We start from the raw sequence: 22,210 nt of genomic DNA, 5'->3' as shown, positions 1-22,210 counted from the left end.
TGTTTTGCGCTTTGTGGTCTAGAATTGCCAAAATCGAGTTTGAAAATTTGACGTCATTAATTTTGAACAGTTTTTTTTTTGTTATAACTTGGCAAAAAGGAGTTATCGATCTAATACTTGGAATGTGAATAGAAGTCCATAGTGGCTATTACATATATTCCGTTTGTTTCGAAAATCGAAAAACTTTTGGGATTTTTTGGCTATTATATCTATTTCTTTTTATTTTTGGGGTCAACTTCAAAAACAAAATCGAGAGAACAGTATAGTAGCCCTGGTAATTCTACACATTTCATGTCTTGAACATTTTTATGCATAATCAAATTTATAGACCTGACAGCTCTTCCCGCGAAGCTTTTTTTTTGGTCGACAATGGCAGAAATGACGTCACTCCGACGTAGCGGCCAACTTATCATAGCCTTTGGAAAAAAAAAATTTGGTCACAATGTGCAAAAGGGTACTGAAAGTTTGGTGAAGATCGGCGCAGCGGTTCTGGAGATATATCGAAAAAAAAACCTAAAGATGGATGCAAAAAATGCCCCCCCCCCCCCCCCACCGCCTTGAGGGTTAAGCTAGATCCTTTTTTTTGCATGGGTGGACTCTACAGGGCTACCAAACTGATTTCGGACTTTCGAAATGTTGAATATTTTGAAAATTATAAATATAAAAACTCAGAAATTGTATTTTTTATTTTTTTACATATACGTTTCTGAATGAAAAAAAGCAGAATATGACCACGTTTCCATGGGCATCACTGATCCGGATCAGTAAAAATGGATTAGCTAATCCAGTATAGTTAGACAATATATGAAAATGAAAATAAGGGATTAACTGATTATATAAGCCTAATCCACTTGGAATTATATCATGTAACGAAGAGTTCGAGAAATATAATACGATTTAAGTTTGCTGATCCGGATCAGTGATGCCCATGGAAACGGGGTCTATATGTGTTTGAACACATATGCGTTGAATATATGTGAACTTCATCTGACAAACACCTTTTTTGTTGAAAAATGTCAACTTCAAAATTTGACCATTTTTGACCTAAAGTGACCTGACCTGACCTCAGCTATATTCAGCTAAAATGGCCTAAACTGACACATACAACACTGATTTCGATATATATGGCCTACATGAACCATAAAACATGTCTCACGTCACCGATGCACGATATAAAGCTTTCGTGACCTGGGATGAGATGGCCTTGACCTGAAAAATTCGAAGTACAAGTTCGGTACCCTCAGGTTATGTTACGCATATATTCACGAGTGTGCAAACAAAAAATGAGCCTGATCTGATTTGTTGGCCGGCGCCCAGAGTGCCAAGACGCTGATATTTTTACTTTGACCTGATCTGTGACGTCATCGATGACCTCGAGGTCAATGACATTAGGCTTCGCTCAACAATATTTCCAGGGCTACCAGGGGCCGTTTGAATTTTGACAATCGGCCCAGTAGTTTCGGAGTTAGGAGCCCCCCCCCCCCCCCCACTGTAACGTGCTGTAACGTGCTGTGGGGCGCGTTAGAGCACATACCCCAGTGAGGCGTGGGTTAACAAATAAAAAAACACGTTGATTTCCGACGCTGGGAAATGCCCGCAATGATACCCACCCCACCACCCTCCCCCTACCCGGTCCAACAGGGTCTCAAGGAAATTCAACAACATGAACCGAAACAAAGGCTGCGATCTTTGCTGGAAATGGCACTCGTGAGATAAGTATTATTATGCTGAAGATACAACGACTTACTTGTTATTTCCGAGTATCCTCCACCGTCAGCTACGCTAACCACCCACACAATCACCGTTCAAATATTTAAAACCACGGAGCACCTTCACAACGCCGGCGCGCGGCCGGAACTGACATGGCGGCGCCGCTGCAGCAGAGTCAGACGCACGTGGATTGTTAGTAAGGGTGTAGTGTTGTCATGGTGTTGCCATGGTATACCTTACCATAGCAGCAGAAGCACACCCAGGGAACTGTTGCAAGAAATTTCTGGCCTTTCGTCCATAAAACTATTAATTGCTCAGGGTCTCAGCTAGTCCTTGGATGACGCTCCTTCCAACATATCAAAAATTGGCAAACACCTCTATGGAAAGGAGGAGACTTGATCGCCGAATTCACCTGCTGGATCCGCCCGTGGAAAGGTTGATTTTACTATGGTAGGGAATATTAGCTTACGAGGGTATCTACTAGCCTCAGGTGGTTACCACCTTGTAAACTGGGGTACAAAACCACCCCTGATAAACGTAACCATGGTAATATCAACATGTCAAGGCAGGATAGTATTCAGCACCATAGTAGGCTGGTAGTAATATGATGGTAGGCTGATGGTAAAATTTACCAAAGCTAGTAACTTAGTAAATTGATGGTAAAAACTTTTTTCAGTGATAATGCGCTACTTTTTCTTTAGCTACCAATGGGTTGTTTCTATCATGGTTACGGGTTTACCTCAGCAATGGTTGACTTATTTTCACTGCATCGAGCTTTGCAACTGGAAACTCCCCGAGTTACCGCATGTGTCACGAGTTTAATCGACCAGCATGAAATGCACAATGATGCATTCAAGCTGCAATTGCTGGCCGAAAACCCAGATCTGCATAGGAGAGCCATTGCAACTCGCTTTGTCGACATCATGCTGCTTTGGCTCGTCGGACAGCAACCGCCTCGGACATTCATTCATAAAACACCGCCTCCTCGACATGCAAAATTTTAGCCAGTAAAAACAGCCGTGTCACACGGGATTTGCATACATCAAGATCGTACGTGATTGTGAAATACACGGCCAAGTATACTTGATTATACCATGTCAACTTTACCGTTCGAGATCGAGTACCGTTTAACTAAAATTGCAAACTCTGCTCGAGTTCCCCACACTTAGAGCACCGATGTTCACCGTGTAACCTGCGGAAGTCAATGCGTGCACATCACAGTTTGGTTGGTTCATTGAAATGTCGCACTAGCCTGGTGACATTGCAGTCCGGACGCAGAGTATATGTAATGATCTGAGCTCGCTTGATAACTAACAGGCAGTGATGTGCGAAAAATCAGCCGTAACTACTCCATAATCATTAGCCACATACTAGGACCAATTAGGCGTCGGTCCGTCTAATGAACGTCAGAGGAAAACCGATACATATTTCGCCTTTACACCTATATACATACATTTACATGGCTGACGTTTTGCAACGCGCAGAAACTCGCTCATTAGCTATCACCGGAATTCAGACATCTGGCTGCACCAGGCTCGGACGATCGACTCTCCAAGACAAATATTTGGACCGGCCGGCCCGTGGTGGGCGCTCTCCGACCGACCGCAGCTAGTCGGGGGCTCTGTTGGACCGGCCGGCCCGTGGCGGGCGCTCTCCGACCGACCACAGCCAGCTCTGTGGGACCCCGGGCCGCCCGGCCGGACGGGCGCGCACGGCTTTTTGCCGCTCACGGGCCGCGTCGGTCGGCGACCGGCGACCGCCGCCGCCGGATGACACGCACCCATCGGGCGTTACCGTCACATGCTGCCGCGTCCATTGATTCAGCGGCCGCGCCCTGATCCGCCCAGGGGCACGCGGCCCGCAGCCCGCGGGGCCTCATCAGCGACCCAGCACGCCAGTCCCGTCGGCCTGCCCACCGCCCTCCGCCCCTCACCCCGTCCGACAACTCGCGTGCTGACTGTGTGCCCATGGATGGGCCACCCGGGCCGGTGCGGTGGTGGACATTATCCGCAAAAAAAGCGGTTAAGGATGTAGATGGAACTCCTGGGTCCCTTATTGGCCTCGAAGCCTATTGTTCCATCCACTTTTATGTTACCATTTCTGTACAACCTTGAATGTATTGTGAAAGTGGGACTTTTCAACCATAAATTGGATGAAGGCTCCCCTGACGACCGTTTTCAATCTTGTGTCTAAAATAGTTAGTTTTGTCTCGCAAATAACACTCAACAAAAATATTTTCTAAATTGAGTTACGCTGAGCAAGCATTACCCCGCATATTGGCTGGTTAATGTCAGCTTCATTGCTCTGAATATGGCTCCAGTGTAGAATGGACTAAGCGATATTGCTCATTACCCGAGGTTGCTTGGGGTTGCCGAGGTCACGTGCAGTTCATGAACAGTAGTTCACATATAGGTATATAACTCACACATTCCCCCGTGATATTCATTCGCACTTTGTAATTGTGAAAAGTTATTGGTATTTGCATTGTTTATTGTCCAGTTGTGCATTGGTTTAGATTGTGTTGTATCGGCTTGGTATACCGTTTTCTTGAGTAGGTACTGGATTCTTGACGTATAGGTATTGGCGAAGACTGCTCTAGATAGAACACCCTCCACTCACCAAATCACACATGAATAACATTCATGTGCACTAGTGCAGGAGTATAAGCTGCAGATGCCGCTGTCCTTTCTGCTGGCTCGAATTGCCAGTGTCAGCTAGCACGCCCGCTCCGTTCCGCCGCTCCGTTTTGCATGCATGGCCCCCACCACTCGTGCAGAATGACAGTCACTCAGAAAGTTTCCAACACCTACCATTTGTATTGAACGGGCACCGTTTGGGTCTGGCTAACTCTGGGTGATGGGTGAGCCTAGAATGCGCCTCATTAAAGGTCGGTCGCCACGGTCGGCCGCCACGGGATGCACTCGTAACATGTACGGAGGTCGAGCGGAACTGCGGGATGCACTGTGGTGCACAGTGTGCAGTGGGCCCTGTAGATGTTTTTGCACCTTGACCGAAAGAGTGGCACGGGGATTTTTCACCAATAGGTAAATAGACAAAAGACATGTTCCATTTTCTATTTTTGACAAGAACAACAAGGGTTAGAAAGAATTTCGTCGTAGTCCCATCATGGTTTTGAGTTTTGCTCATTTTTCTGATTTCTGAAGCCCGTTGGAGCCGCTGTGAGGCTATTCAATACCAGCGCCGACCTCCTGCAGTGCCGAGCTGCCTTCCGGAGCAACACTCTGGCTGGTGCCCCGGAGTCCCGCTGTGGGCGCGGGGGACGCGTCGCCTCCGTTAACTGACGCTGTGGATTTACGCCGCCGTTCACGGACGGAAGGTGGGGAGATGGGTGTCGCACCTCCGCCGCCTTTCACGGGCGGCAGAGCGGGCTGAATGCCGCGGGCCGGCTCCGTCCGGCACAGGGCCGGTCATTTCTCACAGACGACACCATCTGGATCGATAGCTGATCTCCAGCGTGCTGCGTTCTCGTGCACTTTCACCGCTTTTGTTCATGTTCACAAATAAATTAGAAGAAACCGTAGCAGTTTACCGAACCTTGCGGCGTGGGTCGTAACTCATAACTCTTCGATTAACCCTCGCCCGCACATGCCATTTTCCCATCCTAGAACGCACATGGGGGGGGGGTGGTTGCCACCCCCCCCCCGCGCCATTTCGTTCCTGTTGGAGATAGAGCTTAGCAGTAAAGACCAAAAAGATTCTTTGGGAAGAGACGAATCCAATGATACCCAGTTTTACCTTCTTAGGTCAGTCATTGACCTTCCAGGTCAGGTCAAACTAAAAAATGTTGCTGTTTTGGGTCACCGTTGGATATCAAGTGCGCTGCTTATCAAATACCGATGACGATGCTGTTTTCTGGTGCCAAGCCAGCTAGAACCTCTTTGTCACACTATCCGACCAGAATTTTGCTGCTGAGGTCATTTCAGGTCAAGTTAGGTCAAGGTCAATTATATGTGTTTGTATGTCTGTGTGTGTCTGTGTGTATACTGATGTGTGCACCGATTGTTTTTGGGTCCATATGACATGAAATCATGATCTGAGAAGCTTTTACCAAAAATGCAGTCAAAAAACTTCACAAAAAGTAAATTCAGCTTGCCTAAAACGCAATTATCTTAGATGACCTAGGTTGACCTTGACCCTGACCTTGACCCCTGTACATCGTCGAACAACATGTTCCATGATAGGTGGGAGGTAAGACTGGCAAAAAAGGCCGAAATCAGGGTGTCAAAAGCTCACAAGGCCCATGGCAAACGTAAGATGTTGAGAATTGGCCATTTGGGTCATGACATGACCTGAAAACAAGGTCATATCTCCGAAACCAAAAATCACAGAAACTTGAAATTTTCAGTGGACATCAAGAAAGGATAGAGGAGCAGCTATACGAAAAATCAGCCTTCTAGCTCTAAAAATGTTGAGTGCAGAGCAGAAAGACTGCCTGGGGGGGGGGTGGCAACCACCCCCCCCCCCATGTGCGGGCGAGGGTTAATCACCTCAAAGGAAGGAATTTGAAATGAGCGCTGCTTTGTGATGATGAGACCCGGACTGGGGACTTGTTCGGGAACTTGAAGCTAGGTTCTGTTCTATCTTCGCCAGACGCCATTTACACTGGGTTGTTAAAATCTGATATCTTCCACCCTGTTTATTAGTTTCTGTGAGGGCTGACGGTGCCCTTCAGTTTCCCCACCTCTCACTGAGTGCTGAGCCCGACTCCGTCCCGTGTTGTGACCGACCGTCCGTGCCCGCAGGGTTGCCGCCGACCGCACGCGGAAGGCGGCACCATGCAGTACGTGAAGCTGCTGCCGCACAAGGTGATGCGCCGCTACCTGCTGGTGGTGGTCGTCTGGACGCTCTGCTGCTACGCCGTCTACAGGTGAGGCCAGCGTCGTAGAATCGACCATCTCCCTGTCCTTGTCACCTCGCGCATTGGTGTCCTCTGGACGTTCCAATTTCGTGCAGGACCGACTATCTTCCTCCTCGTCTTCTCTTGGTTAGGTGTTCACTGTTCTCTGAACCTGGGCAATAAATGTGGAGAGCATCCCATGTGTATTGTTAATCGTCCTGTAGGAACTAGGAATAATATAGGTCTTCAATTTATGTGCGGCCATCAAAAACAGAGCTAAGTAATTGAAGTAAGTAACACTTCGACACCAGAGACACTTGTACCGATTGTTTCAGACATCGTGTCACATTATGATATTTCTTATGCAAATCGATGCATTACATGCAAACCAAGACAAAATGACGACAAAACAAAACGACATTCGATCCTTGATATAGTTAGTGGAACGCTTGTTTGTGAAACTGTGCTAGACACTAAACAACAGCCAACAGGCTTTACTACACCAATGCCAACAACTAATAAGCACGAATGTTCGGCGCCGCAGTTCGCTCCTGGACGTCCCTGAAACGAGCGGCCCATCAACTCGTAGTTGTGGCTTTGTTCCCAGCCTGACCACATCTCTCGTCTCTGCAGCAAACCGCGAGCGAGGCGAGACCGAACATTTCTGACGATGTAACACAGCGAAGTACCGTAAAAAGATACGAGTAGTCTGGGGACGCTTCAGCTTGGAGAGTGCAGGATCAGAATGTAATACCTATTTTGTTCTTATTTCACCAAACATGACCCGTATTTACTGGACATGCACTCTGCAGTGCAACAATGAATAAATATCATGACTGATCTTTGTACCAACAATTGCAAACATACTCAATGATTAATAGCTCGAACATAATAATCAAGCGTAAGTTAACAACGTCTGTGTGTTCTTAAGGCACAAGTATAGCTAATCGTATTTGCTACACAGACTGGCGAGCAGGACGGCGCACTGGTAGCGTTCAGCGAAAAGCGGGTGGAGGGAGCCCTTAGCCCTTTGACTATCACAGGAGTGCGCATATCATACCCACGTGGCCGCTATGTTTGTATAGTGCGCCAGGATCACCGTTTCACGAGCGATCGATCTTGTGATACCCGCCGCCGAGCCGTGCAGTGGGTTTATCTGACCCCACCTCCTCCATCCCCAACCCACACCGATAGCCACCCGTCCACCCGGCCGGTGGCGCCGTGTCGCGGGGCTCGGAGCTGTCGCCCGCGCCGGCAGTATTCATGACCGTGGGTTTTGGAATGGGGATAGATAGGGGAGGGGCGAGAGCCGTATATCCCGACCGTACCCCACGACTGCCGCGTGCCATCGATGTCCCGCTACCCCGTCTGTAGATTAAACACATGATAAAATCCACTAATTAGCCAAATGATTTCACGGCAGGGGCGCCCTGATTTGGTTAATCATTAACCCGCGCCCCGTAGGGGGGGGGGGGCCGAAACGGCCCCCCCCTGTCCTTTTCGGTCGATATCTCCTAAACGGCTGGAGATATCGCCACGAAACTTTCAGGACCCCTCCGGGCATCAATTTTACACATTGTGACCAAAAATTTTTCCAGAGGCTGTGATAGGTTGGCCACAAATGACGTCAGAGTGACGTCATGTTCTGTCATTTTCGACCGAAAAAAGACCTTCGCGAGAAGACCTGTCAGGCCTACAGCTTTGAAGATACAGAAAAATGATAAAAACATAAAAGGTGTAGAATTGACAGGGCTACAAAACTGCTATCTTGGATTTTTGAAATTTTTGAGTTTTGATCCCCAAAAATCAAAAAAGCATTTTTTGGATATATTAGCCAAAAAATCCAAAAAGTTTTTTGAGTTTCGAAAAAACCGGAATATATGTGATAGTACCTACCGTCTTCTATCTACATACCAAATTTCAGATCGATACCTCGTTTTTTGGCCAAGTTATAGTGAAAAAACTGTTCAAAAATGATGACGTCAAATTTTCAAACTCAATTTTTGGCAATTCTAGAACTCGTAGAGCAAAACAAAGACCACCATTAGACTCCCCGTGACGAGCTGCATCGAATGGATAGGGGAGATCCGTGTAAGACGCCCAGGGTCGGTAAGAGGCCCCATCGTTTTTTTTACCAAACCAATAATGTTATTTATTTTTTAATGTTCTTGTAAAGCAGAAGCCCTCTTGAAACAACAACTCACGAAACCTGAGGTATCAGGTGCGTCGCAGCGACTTTTGGTAAGCCTGTTTCTGTTTTTGCCCCTTTACTTGCTAGATATATGCATCTTTATCACCCTTATATATCTGAAAAAACAATAGCTATCAAATGCAATCTTTTCTCATCGAAATTGTCACATGTTAGCTTCAGAATAGACCATGTTCTGGTGCGCTGCAAATGTCTCATAAACCATAAATATTGTGGACGTTAAAACACTGTATTTTTTTAAGAGGCCCTCCCTTCGAGGATGATAAAACGCCCCCCGATAAAAAAAACGCCCCCGATGCTAAAACGCCTGCACCTGCGGCAGGCGTGGCATTCTTTTTTCAAGAAGTTTGTTTTTGTTTCTTTTTTCTGTTTCTTTTCTTAGAGTTTATAGGTACAATTTTCGTTGGTCATCAGCGTTTGGTTGTGCTAGTTTTCGCATTGTTCGAGCGCTTTGGAAGTGTTATTGGTTTCGATAACACCGTATTTGCTTAGCTTTTCGAAATAAAAGGCCTTGCAGCTGTGTTCGCAAAGCGTCTTTTACAAGTCGACTTGACTTTTAAAACGCCCGAGGGGGGGGGGGCGTCTTACCATACCCATAGTGTAAGAGGCCCTTTTGCAACTTTTTCCAAAATGTTAAAGTTTACGGTTTGTGTACCCCCTAGATTCATTTTGAATGCAAATATGTATGGGAAAATGATGCATGCTCACAGCGCATGCACACGTTAGCGCTTAAATATTATCAGTTGTCTAAAAATAGTAACTGAGCTTAAGGGGGGGCCTCCTGCACCACTCTCCCCTACCCATTTTATGCAAAAATATCAACTTTGAAATTTGACCTAATTTGACCTGACCTTGACCTGACCTTCACCAAAACGTGACCTAGGCTGGCCCCAAAGGCTGCCTAACCCACATAATCGCATTTGTCATGTAAAATGGACCATAAAACATGTATCACACGACACATTCATATTGTGACCCCCGGTGACCTGACCTCGCTGTGACCTGACCTGGTATCAGTGACCTCAGATAGCAAAGTATGTGTTTGACGAACAATATACCATCGATGGTTTTCAATAAATTACCAATTTACTCGATTTCACAGCACATTTCTTGAATTGCCTGTGAACGGTGAAAATCTGACCTTTGACCTGACCTGTGACGTCATCGGTTTGACCTAGGTCAATGAAATTTGGTCACAAGGTAGTTCCCGGGTAGGGCTATCAAACGCCGTTTGAATTTTGAAAATCGGTCGGTAACTTTCCGAGATCTTAGGGGGGGCCGAAACGGCCCCCCCCCCCCTACGGGTGGTAGGGTCCGCCGGTAGCCCTACGGGGCGCGGGTTAAACAACTTCTTGATTGCATGCAGCTTGACACATTGTTTTAAGTGTGGAAATGTAATGCAAAAAATACACTGATTTTTGAGTTTTAGTGTGAAGTAACCGTTAGTGATGCTTGCCCTTTTCTTTTTTAATTTGTTAAGTTAGTTTTTAGCTTTCAACTGGTGGTACTTGCCCAGTACGTCAACAGCTATGATTTCTTAGCACATGTGCAAGGGCGACGATTCCACGATCTACCGCCGCTGCACCGTTGCCTTCATAAGCCGCAGTTTTCGCGCACAGCGGCCGGCGATTTCGACGGCGATGTCCTCGAGCCTCGGCGGCAATTGCGCCGCGACAAGACGAAATAGAAAGCGATTCGCTGGCCGGAGTCCGCGCTCGCCGAGGAGGGGAGGGACGCTCGCCCTGGAAGCCTGGCGACAGAGTCCGCGGGCTGGTGAATGATTTTGTTTCCAAGGAATAACATCCAGGGCACATCTGGACCTGAGCCCTGTCTGGCGTCCGGTCGCGCACAGCCAATGGGCCGCGTGATCGCGATGACGACACCACGTGTGGACTCCAAGCGGAAAACATGGAGCGCGGCGACGTCGACAGCAGGTTGGACCCGGCTGCCGCCGGTTCGAACCGGCCGGTACTGGCCGCCGGGCGAGGACGCGGCTCGCGACAGCCGCCCTCTCACCGCCCGAAGAGCCCCGCTGGCCGCTCCGCCGCGCCGGCCGGTGAAGGGCCGCGGGCGGCGGACGACGCGGGGCGGCCGCGCGGTCGGCGTCGGTCGGCGCTGCAGCTCAATGAGGGGTGTCTCCGAGCAGGGGGAGCGGGAACGCTCGCTACTGACGGGGCCGCGTCGGACAGACTCGGAATGTCCAGTCCGGCCTGCTGGCGCTGCGCTGGCGTTCCCCCGAGCTGCTCACGAGTCGCCGGGTGGACCCCGGGTGACAGCAGAGGGGTCCCTGAGTCACCGTGACTCGGCGACCGGCGCCGCAGTGCCGTTCTGGAGCGATGCGGATTGCGCTGGCACGGCTCGGTGGTGACCAGGTGCACCAAATTGACGGCGAATGGGAAAGCGGTTTGTTGTCGTCGGTTGGACAATGAATATTGGAAAGCTGTGCATCTTGGCCCTCCATGCCGTGTGCCTGCGCTCTCACTGTCACTCTTGCATGTGGAAGCCGATTCATGCACTAACTTGTAATGTACGCAACAGCAAGTGCAGGTCATTGCATTTTTTTATTATATAACTTTTATTACATGCTAAAAAGGATAGATAGACATTTCAGAGAAAGGCGACGAAGCCGTTAGACACACGGGACACATTGACCATTGGAATTCGATGTTCTCACTCTCCTCACTCTATCCCTCCCTGCTTTTGCCTCTACGTAATTATGCTGCTTTGGTTACCCTCCAAACAACAGTAAGGTGCCAGGTTTCTCTATACGCACTCGCCTTTGACTGACTCTTCCCATTGTCCTTTACAATAATGGCCGCGTGCCGGTCCCAGTCGTAAAGTGATTGGGTCCGTGTGGCTCATCGGTCCCACGGAATGGCGCCTCACCGGTCCGGCGGACACTTTCTTTTGTTTCCCTCCTCGGGCGGTGCCGGGGGCGGTGGGTTCGTGGCCGGTTCCCCGCGGGCCGTCGGCTCGTGTCGCCCCCGCCTGCCGACGGTCGATCCGGCTCTGCGTTCCCACTAATGAAACTGTCCCTCACTCGGTTAATTACCACCAGCTATGTGATTGACCACCGACTCATAATGTCGAGACGTCTGATCGGGACACGCTAAGATGGTGTCTTCGGCCGCTGTTTGGTTCGGTGTTGTGGTGCGTTGCATTGACGGCTGTTTTATTGGTTTGGAAATTGGCTGTGTCGTCCGCTCATCGTGATAGGAGCGTATTTGGTAGATTGGAATCGTGATGGAATTTGTTTTATGACAAAGTTATGCGCTGAATTTAACGGACAAATCGCCAGGACAAATGACTAGGCCACTGCCCTTGAAGTCTGGAGCTTATTATAACCACTGAGGTGCTCTCATTAACATCAGCTGACCTGGAAGTGGCGATTGTTGAATTCAACCGGGCCACTTCGCCGAAATAGTCGCCGGAGGGCGGTCCTTTATCAGCGTGATGGACGTGGTCACGCACTGGCCACGGACCACTCGGCGCTTTGTCTGGGTTGGACTGAGTGATTTGGAGGGCGTCCACCTCTGGGGGCGCCGGCAGTCCGCGGTCAGAGCCGGCGACGGCTGCCGCGCGGCCCTGTCGGGCAGTGCGGCCACGGCGGGCGCTCCTCCGACGACCCTGGCGCGCGGCGAAAGGAGGGCCGATGAAGGCCGTCCTGATGGCCGCCCTACCCTGTCAGCGTCCACAACACGGCCGGCATCCGGCGCCGAATTGTTGCACTCTGTTTGCACGGTTCTCACCTCACATGACTGAAAGTCGAGCTTAGCCGTGTTCAACGGCTATGCAACGGTTGGTCAGCTAAGCCGGCGCCGTTGTTCACCGTATCAGTGACTGGGAGGGACGCCGGTGGATATCCCGCCCTCGTCAGCACCACATATCCGCCGCCAGTGGTCCTTGCCGACCGGGTATCACCGCTCCAATCGGGCGGCGCGCCTGACAACCGGTTACCGGGCCGCGTATTCGCCAATTGTATTACACGGATCGGCCGACCAATAGCGTGCCTCCTGAGTGACGTCAGCGCGGCGTCATACTTTCGGTCCTCGCCCTTGGTGGCGTCTATTGAAGCTAGGTTTTATCTTAATGACATTTAAGCTGGCAGGAATATGTTGTCGCCGTGGCGAAGTGGTTAGAGTATCGGGCTGGTGACTCAGAGGTAGGTGGTTCCAATCCACTCGGCGACTTCGATTTTCGTGTCATCTGTCATCTGTCATCTGTCATTGTGCGTTTTTTATGCATTTGCAACGGTGTGCACCTAAGAAATCAGACGTAGGCATTCTTCTAATGAATATGTTGCATAAGATAGATATTTGCAGTCCAACCGATTGGTTCGGTTTCGGTATTTTCCAATGGTCTTTGTTTGTATTTGGTTTGGTAGCGGTGTTCTGATTTTCTGTGATTGACATCACTAATGCATAGTGCATACTATGCGAACGTAGCCAATGGAAAGACAAATGGTGCTGGGCGATGGCATTGGCCATTCATTGATCAATATTTCTCGCTGCCAATGGGTGATAGCACGCAGCATTGACAGGGGCGGCGCTGACGTTTTGAAAGTAGGTGGGCACTTGGCAAGGTAAAGTACCTACCTAAAAGTAGCGAAAACTAAGATGAAAAGTAAAAATCGCACGCTGGTAAGCAGGCTATTAGATAGCTTTTCGTGTAAGAATCACCATGCACAAAAAAGTTCGGCATAGCTGTTAGCGTAATCACGGGACGAGAATAGATTATCAGTTTCCAGCCGTCAGAGCGTTGTTCTATATACCCTGGTCAGAGCGTCATCTATAGGAGCTATGCCCTAACTATAACTTTTACATTTCAGCCGCCAGGGGGATACCTAAGTCCCCTTACTTGGAATCTTTAAAGTCAAAAAGATTTATATTAGACGTTTATGAAGATAACTTGGGACTGGTTGTTAAGTTGCATGCTCACGGCGGGCTGTCATCAATTTATCTCTATACATGTCTTATCTGATCGATGAAATAATACAGGAATCCGTTGTCATTCGAGTGTGTTTCATAATAGCTCTTCCGACTTTGACGAATATCGACAGTGCCGTAACAAAATTGGTAGTTCAGGTATAGACTGCAACTGCAGTTCTTTTGCAACTTATTCCTTAATCAGATGAATACTTGTCAGAGATTTATTGGGCGTACGATATTGGCGTGCGAACGTAGGGGCTAAAAATGCGCGTCTACGACCGACTTCTTTTTCAGAGAAAAGAACCGCTAAAGCAAGAATCGATCCACCGACCTTTCGTCCACCACACCGAGACTCTAACCACTCGGCTACGACGACACAAACACTCCTCACAGCCATATACAATTGCAAAAAAAGTCTCAACTCAAATCTAGCCTCAATGCATGCATTGTCGCGGCGGATGGCTATGACGTCGCACTAGAGATGTCGCTAGTTGATGGGCCGATTCGTGTAATACAATTGGCGAATACGCTACCGGGCCGAGCGCCCCAGACGCCGCGCGTCTGAAACGGTGCGCCTCCGAGCATTACGGCCTTGTACCCGGCAGGCGACGTGCGGCGCGGCGGCCCGGCGACTGGACGTTCCAGGAGATTGGGGAGTGTTAATCTGCGTCCTCGTGAGAACATAATTCGTGCAGATCTCTAGGCAGAGGTTGTTAGGAGTGGCTGATTAGGGTAATTTGTTGCCGGGGATTTGTATTTAGTGGCCTTATCCCCAGTAAAGTTGTTTTCGGACCATGCTGTTTGTGTAGAGCAGTGTCATATGCACATTATCAAGGATCATGACGAAGCCGGAGGCGAGATAATATACCTCTTTCCATGATTCACACGGTTCGTGTTAATCAGAGCCCAGCTAAAGTCCGCTCGTCGCGACATGCATCTGTGTGGAAACATACAATCACATAGGAGCTCATTCTGGATGGTTGACTATAATGGTCGACTATACGGATGGCTGGATGGCTGTCAGTTTTATTCTATGCATACTGCCGTCTGCTGCAGCGGATCTGAGTTGGTTGAAGTTTCTGCTTGTGTCCCAGCATCATTTTTATTTCCACTTTCTCCCGTCGGATTTACGCCATCTATGCAAGCCGCCTGCAGGGGAGCTTCCCTTCTCCGGCGTTACGTCTGCCCTCCCCCGAGCACTCATAGCTCTGCAATGGTCCTGCACTGCCAGACGCCGCCGCTGCAGACAAGGGCAGTGGCAGGCGGCCGGTTCTGGTCAGCCGCGGCCCTCCGTCTCCCCGACTCTGCGACCGGCCGGGCCAAGAGATCACTCTGACTGCCGGACCCCCTCCGAGTCTGTCATTCTGACATCACAGCCACCCGGCCCGAACGGTAGCCGTGGCGGCGTCATGGGTCATGACCTCACGCGGCGCCGGGGCACCGAGGCGCGTCCCAGCGGCGGCACTGTAGGTACTGGACCGGCCGCTCGCGCCACGCTGTCGCACTCACTTTCATCATCATCGGCTGCGTGCGTGCACGGTCCGGCAGGGCGGCTGAGCGGCTCTGGCTGCCCCGGAGAGGGATAAGCTGGCTGAGACGGAGGCCAAGAGCCGGAAATGCCCCGGAGCCGTGCTTTGGCGACTATCAGCGCCGCGCTGGGCCAGCTGAGAGCCCGTTTTCCTTCCGCCCGTGCCAGATGCCGGGAAGTAGAGTGGGCCATATCCGATGATCATATTTCGTAGTGAACCTCAGTCAATAATAATGGTTTTGGCTGACTGATGGACCTTCATATATCCATGAAGTATTTTGAACTTCGAAGCGAAAGTCGGTGTAAAACACATGTTCGTTCAGTTGATTTCCATCTCATGACCTTCTTTCTTCCACATTGAGCAGCTCTGAAACATAAGTGTCTTGAGCTCGTTCAACCGCTTACTCATTCATCCATTTCCCTTTACTTACAACGTTTGCATGACATTCGATTTGTATGAAGCAGCACAACAAACCACTCCGCTACCGTCTTTGATAAACCTGATCCTTTGGGTTCTTGTGAGTGTCTTTAAGTGTGGCACCTGTCGCGTCTCCTCCCAGTGCGGTGTATGTATGTACGAGAGACCAGGTGCCGCCACTGGGCCTCGTTTCATAAAAGGAATTACTTACGGCGTTCCGTCAATTATGCCAGATTTGGCGTATTTGATGCCAATTCGGTTTCATAAAGCCGGAGACCGGAGTAATTCACGCCATCGAAAGTACGGAGCTTCATTTACGGCAAATGCTCGATTCCGGACCAATGGATGCCATTTGGGTTTCATAAAACGACGTAATTAACGCCAAATATTTTATCAAGCTCTTGATATCAGTGGTGTAAACTACGCACAAAAATGTTGCGTGATTTTGAATTAATGTGAAGATTCGAAGCTAATTTTTAATATATTGTATAATGCTGAGCCCGGTGAGGAATAAAGAACAGCCAAAATGAGAAAAAGAAACTGCAGATCTTCTGTACCAGTCGCTTTTTGTGGCCACTATCGGAATTTTGTTTATTCGCCGCGCCGCGCCACTTTCGTAGTTAGGCACTTCTGCTTAGCTGGCTTTCTGCTGTTTTTAATGTATTGTTTTAATAAAGGATGGTCATCAATATCAATTTTGTTTTTTCATACATAATTTTTAAGATTTAAATTCAACATAATTGTTTTATAAATTCTCGTAAAAAAATAAGTGTTGACATGAAATTGTAATTTGTAGGACGCTTGATAAATTACGGTAACTACGCAAATGTGCTTTGTTACGGAGGTGTAAACAATTCCAGTTGTGGCTTTGTGAAACGGATTTATTTGCGCTCCGTAGTTTGAAAGGGTGTGAATTACGGAAAGGTGTAAGTTACGGCAGAGTTTTATGAAACGAGGCCCAGGTCGGTGGCCGGCCAGCTCGCCTCTGCTCGCTGACGCGTGACCAGTCTCGGCGACAGACTGCGCCATGAAGGCGTCCCGCCCATCCGCCGCTCGCGCATCTGTCCACAGGCCGGGTCCGAAGAGCAGGAGAAACTCGCGCTGGCCTGCACCACATGACTCTCGGCCGCCGGCTGCTCCAATTAACTGGGGCTGGCGAGACCACATGGCTTTGAACCGCCGGCTGCTGTACATTCCCGGTTGTGGATATGTCTATCACATTGCACCCTTCCCGTGGCAGTGCTCCCAGCTGAGCTGCACTGCAGGTGTGTGTTGGCTTGCAGTCGCAGAGCAATGGACATACCAACGCTGCAACTGGGTAAGCGGACACAAAAGGTCACATGGCAACGGTGACGAGGTGCTGGCCAAGTTATCCGACTACTCATCTACTCTCTTTACACAACAAACTCATTGGAATGTGTTGGTAATGTATAGACACCGTATGTACATACATACTTACACCGATGTGTTTTGCGCTTTCGTTATTCTATGCCGTCGATCGGTGATCAATACATATCAGTGTATTTTTTTCCGTTGAATGACACAAAATATTTTCAACATATTGCTAGCATATTTTCGATAAATTTTCAGCATATATCCCTTTCACTCCATTTTTTTTTTTATAGAATGCCACATTATGTATGCGCCTACAATGGTAACCCGGATAACCGTGTGCGCTATTGGCAACATGCTTTGCTTGCGCTACAGCTGATAAAGTGACATGTACACTTACTCTGATTGGGTTTTAAGGCCAGCGTTTCCCAACGGTGCAGTTGGACGCCTGCTGACCAAATGACAACAGAGGAAGCTGCTTATAACCCACTAGGCACGTTCACACTGTACTCATGCACCGGTCGCCCCACACTGTCCTTATTATCGGTTTCCGTCGCTGTCATGTCCTGGCCATGGCCGACGTTGACTGCTCAGTGCACATCTATATAATCAACACGCAATTTTTGGATTCGGATCGCTCTTGAATGTACAACACAACACAATACAATACAGCGGAAGGAGTCGAAGCTGCCGTCAGTTCACGCAGGCGGCATCGGCGTCTCCGTCACCGCGTCATGTGACACCCCGTCACGTAGCGTCACGCGGAGCCGGAGGGCGTGGTGACATCGACGGGCGTCGACGCGGCCCACCCCGGCCGTCGCAGCCGACCCCGACGGACGCCGTCACAAACCCCGACGGACGCCGTCACAAACCCTGACAGACGCCGTCACAAACCCCGCCGGTCGCCGTCACAAACCCAGATAGTCGCCATCACAAACCCCGCCGGTCGCCGTACCCAAACCCGGACGGACGCCGTCACAAACCCTGGCGGACGCCGGTGGCGTGAAGGTGCCCAGTTCCCGACCTCCGGGCGCTCATAAACCTGATTGCCCCGTCCAATGGCCGAGCTTGTCTGGCATTAACGATCCCCGACTAAAATGCAGCCACCAGCGAACCAAGTATGATCGCCATCGGACAGATTAGGCTGAAACGCTTTGTTGAGGCTGGACTTATTACCGGGAGTGAACTCCATTGTATAGCGTCGATGTGGCCGATATATCCGAGTGCTGTTTGTCGAATGGAACTGCCTACTCATTTAGCACGAATGGCGAATGCATGTTTGTCTGATAATTGTTACGGACGGCTATTAATTTATAATGCAAATCAACCCTATGGAACCTGCACGATGATACGGTTCAACGTGTTTTAGTGTTTATACATGTAGTGAGCATACATAGGTACCTAAAGTGGTATTGGTCCATGCATATATTGGACGACTCCCTCTGATAGGTAGGTGGGTACTCTTTAGGACAAATACATTTCCCGCACCTCCCAACTTGGTCCTGATTGTAAGTTAAGTAGAATTTCGTAGGGCTTGTCATCAACAAAATAATTGTGATACGAGGCTAATAAAATCTTTTTTCCTTAAAAAAATATTCGAATTTTATCAATTTAAAACGAGTCGACATCTCATAACCCTTTTGAGATACCCCTTTTGTCCAACGCGCTAACGATCTGCTGTCGGCCGAGCTTCTTAACTGTATAAGCACCTCCCAACTTGGTCCTGATTGTAAGTTAAGTAGAATTTCGTAGGGCTTGTCATCAACAAAATAATTGTGATACGAGGCTAATAAAATCTTTTTTCCTTAAAAAAATATTCGAATTTTATCAATTTAAAACGAGTCGACATCTCATAACCCTTTTGAGATACCCCTTTTGTCCAACGCGCTAACGATCTGCTGTCGGCCGAGCTTCTTAACTGTATCACTATTCATTCCTTGGATCGTATATCACCTGGAAATGGAAAAAGTCATGAGCAATAGCGATCTGAACCAACCGAAGCGTGTTGTCAAAATTACATCGCTTGATGTTAAACGACGCGACAACTGACAAGAGAGCATTACCAGAGCGATTACATCCTGCACAACCTTGAGCGAGGCAGCACGACATTGCTGCAACAGTGCGGCGCTGTTGGAACAGCTCTGGATCGACCAGTTGACTCAGGGATTGGGGACAATGGCTGGTGACTGATATCGTGGCAATTGTTACACATACTGCAGTCACATGGTAACATCTACCGGCGTAGGTTCTGACGGCCCTGATCGGGTCAATTCAGTTGGCCGCCATCGCCGACCGAGACCGGTATCCTATAGAGCTTGTTGAGCTCCACAACTGTTCTTCCTGCAGCGTCGAGCGTGAACGGCAGCTGGCCTCTACCGCAGACAAATTGCATACGGCCGGTCCATCGCGTGGGGCACTATGTTGGCGGTGCTGCTCATTATCTGCCGCTAAGGCGCCTCGTTAGCCGTGGTCGGGAGCGTTCCGTCGGCTGCCGTGTCTGCCAGCGGGCCGTGACCCCTTTCCCGGCCCCATCGGTCACGCAGCTGCTGAGGTCAGGGCACGACCCGGCCCGGCGCCGATCACTATGTGTGTAGGTGTGGCGCGATGGTCCTCCATCCGCTGAACAGCCATACACTTACTTACCTTGTATCTTCAGAGGTCTCAGACAATGCCTGGTTCTATTGTACACCACACACCATAACGTCATTGCAAACAAGATCAATATACAGTACCTAGAAGGCTTTGTGCTATGCGCACACATTGCACAATTACGCATCCACACGTATACTTACGTTGGATATTGGACAATGAGAGCCATGAGCCCATGTGGTATAACGTCCGTTAAATATGTAGATGGAATTAACCAATAACATGACAGTGAGGTGTATTTTTGTATAATAAAACCAGTAAAACGCCTTTTGGGCGAAGAACGAGCGAGCGAGATAGTGAGCCCTGCACGTGCGGAAGGGCGAGAGGGTGCTTCCAACGGGCTTGCGCAAAGCACCCTTCTAACTGGTCGCTAGCGGTGTGCCAAATTTGAACGCAATCGGCCCAGCCGTTCCTGAGATCTGGAAGCGGCATTCTGCACGTGCGCACGTGCAAACGGGGTCCAAAGTGACTTTTGCACGGCACCCTACTAACTGGTCCCCAACCATGTACCAAATTTGAGCGCAATCGGCCCAGCCGTTCTCGAGATCTGGAAACGCCCCCTGCACGTGCGCACGTGCAGTAGCACCCTAACCGTAACACATGGGAATGCATTGCCTGGTGGGTGCCTACCTGTATGCCAACTTTCAGCGAAATCGCCCCAGTAATTACCGAGTTACTGAAATGGGAACAAATTTGGCACCTCTTATTGTTGTATTTTGCACGTGCACTGGGGGTGACCCACATGCATTGAGAGTATCCTATTTTGGGTAGAAGGGATGCTGCTGCCCTACAAAAATTACCGCAAGTCAATCGCCCAAGCGGCTGCTGAGATATGAGCCTCTCAAAATCACTACTTTTGCAAAACAGCTTGAACACCCTTGACTTTTCACGTGGCACGTGCCAGGACGGTCACTGAGATGTATCAAAAGTAGTCAATTACGGGGTAGAAGGGATGGGGCTACCCAACAAAAAAGACCGCAGGCCAATCGGTCCAGCGGTTGCTGAGATATAAGCCTCTCAAAAGCGTTACAGGCCGGGCCGGGCCGGGCCGCTCATACTGAGATTTTTCCGTTATATTGAAAAGACTCACTTCGCTCGCTGCGCTCGCTCGCTCGTAATAAGGCCGACAGAACGAGCTTTTGTCTTACATCATCGGGCCAGAACCTGATGATGTCATAAGACGAAAGCTCGTTCTTTATATTCGGCCTTATTTTGTTATATAAAGATACACCTCACTGCCATGTTATTGGTCAATTTCATCTACATACATATTTAATTATTTGATCATGACAAAACCGACCATAACGCCTGTTATCGTGTCGTTCGTTGATGTCTCAGGTATTGTGGTGCCCCTTTACGGTATTTACTCTCTGAGCATCCATTGGTTTCCATTGGTACCCACAGTAGTCATCCGTTCATTTCTTGTCCAGGCTGCTGGGACAATGTGTCTTTGATACATGTCCAACTCGAGCTTTTGTTTACCATCGGTGCCAAACTTCACAGTGCATTTATTGTGCAACCATTCATGTGTTTAGAATGCACTTGAACTTATTGACTTGGAAGTTGGAATGGTTTCATAACTTAATGGTTTCTGAGAAGTCTGTGCTACTGTGTGCATGGCTGTTGACAGAAATAAATCAAGGGCAGGACGAGACTAGGGTCATTTGTCGCGGTAGCATTCTGAACCACGTGCGGATCCGAGGCGCATGATTGTGACATTACACCCAAACATAATCGTCAATGGGCTCATGGTAAAGCTGGCAATCGGTAGCGTCAGCAAGAGCAATAACTATCTTAACTTCAAGTGCAGCATTGCGCACTAAGCTTATTAAGCTTACCAACGCACGTATAATCCTCAGCAAAATGCGTGGTATTTTTTTCGACAAATCCGAGAAAAACGCGAATACTATGCTATTGGTCACTCGGAAGACTTGACAGCAAAACGCGCGAGACTCCGCACCTTAGATTGGGCTTATCGTCGTATTCATTTCCCATCGAGTTTGCCAACAAAACACAAAAAGTCTAATATTTGCCCTAAAACAAACTTTTGCTTTTTGTTGCCACACTAGGCGTATACTTTGTCAGTGATAGACCCAATCGAAGGAGTGGAGCATGGCGCATCTATTTGCAATGAGTTCCGACCGACTGATAACATAGTCTGAGTTATTATCGGCTTTGTCGAAAAAAGAATACCTACCACGCAGTGTGCAGGCTGAGCTAAGTTGATTGTTCGTTCGGGACCGACTCTGCAGCTTCGTTCTGCTTAGAATGCCTCAATGTTCTGCAATAGGAAACACTCTCCAGTGCAATGCTGGACACTTAAAGAAACTTTTTGTAGACAGTTGAGTGAGTGCCGCGCTGCTTTTATTCGAAGCAGAAAGGTTACGAATGCCTCAGTCCCGTGTGGGCCGTGTCCGACTCTAATCTCCTGCCCAGACTGCACTCTGGGCGTTTGGGGCCGCCGCGCGGTGCTCCAGCTGCGGCCCGACCCGCCCGGCGCTCCGTGCCGCGGCGGTGAACGGTGCTGCCGGAGCCGCTCGGCTTCTGCTCGTCATGCCGTGCCGGTCAGCGCGCCCGG

At 49.2% G+C, this 22,210-nt stretch overlaps 1 protein-coding gene across 1 annotated transcript in view; it reads left to right on the top strand.

The window, feature by feature from the left end:
- LOC122389213 overlaps window positions 1-22,210 on the top strand; it is a 48,828-nt gene that overhangs the window by 6,400 nt on the left and 20,218 nt on the right. Inside the window, exon 2 of the mRNA XM_043381000.1 lies at window positions 6,474-6,598. Coding sequence (XP_043236935.1) covers window positions 6,507-6,598 — 92 coding nt within the window. The 5' untranslated portion in view covers window positions 6,474-6,506. The remainder of the gene's footprint in view (window positions 1-6,473; window positions 6,599-22,210) is intronic.

The sequence above is a fragment of the Amphibalanus amphitrite genome, unplaced genomic scaffold, assembly GCF_019059575.1.
Source record: "Amphibalanus amphitrite isolate SeventyFive unplaced genomic scaffold, NRLGWU_Aamphi_draft 000349F_arrow, whole genome shotgun sequence".
Taxonomy (NCBI): Eukaryota; Metazoa; Arthropoda; class Thecostraca; order Balanomorpha; family Balanidae; genus Amphibalanus; species Amphibalanus amphitrite.
This window is presented reverse-complemented; position numbering and strand designations above follow the sequence as displayed.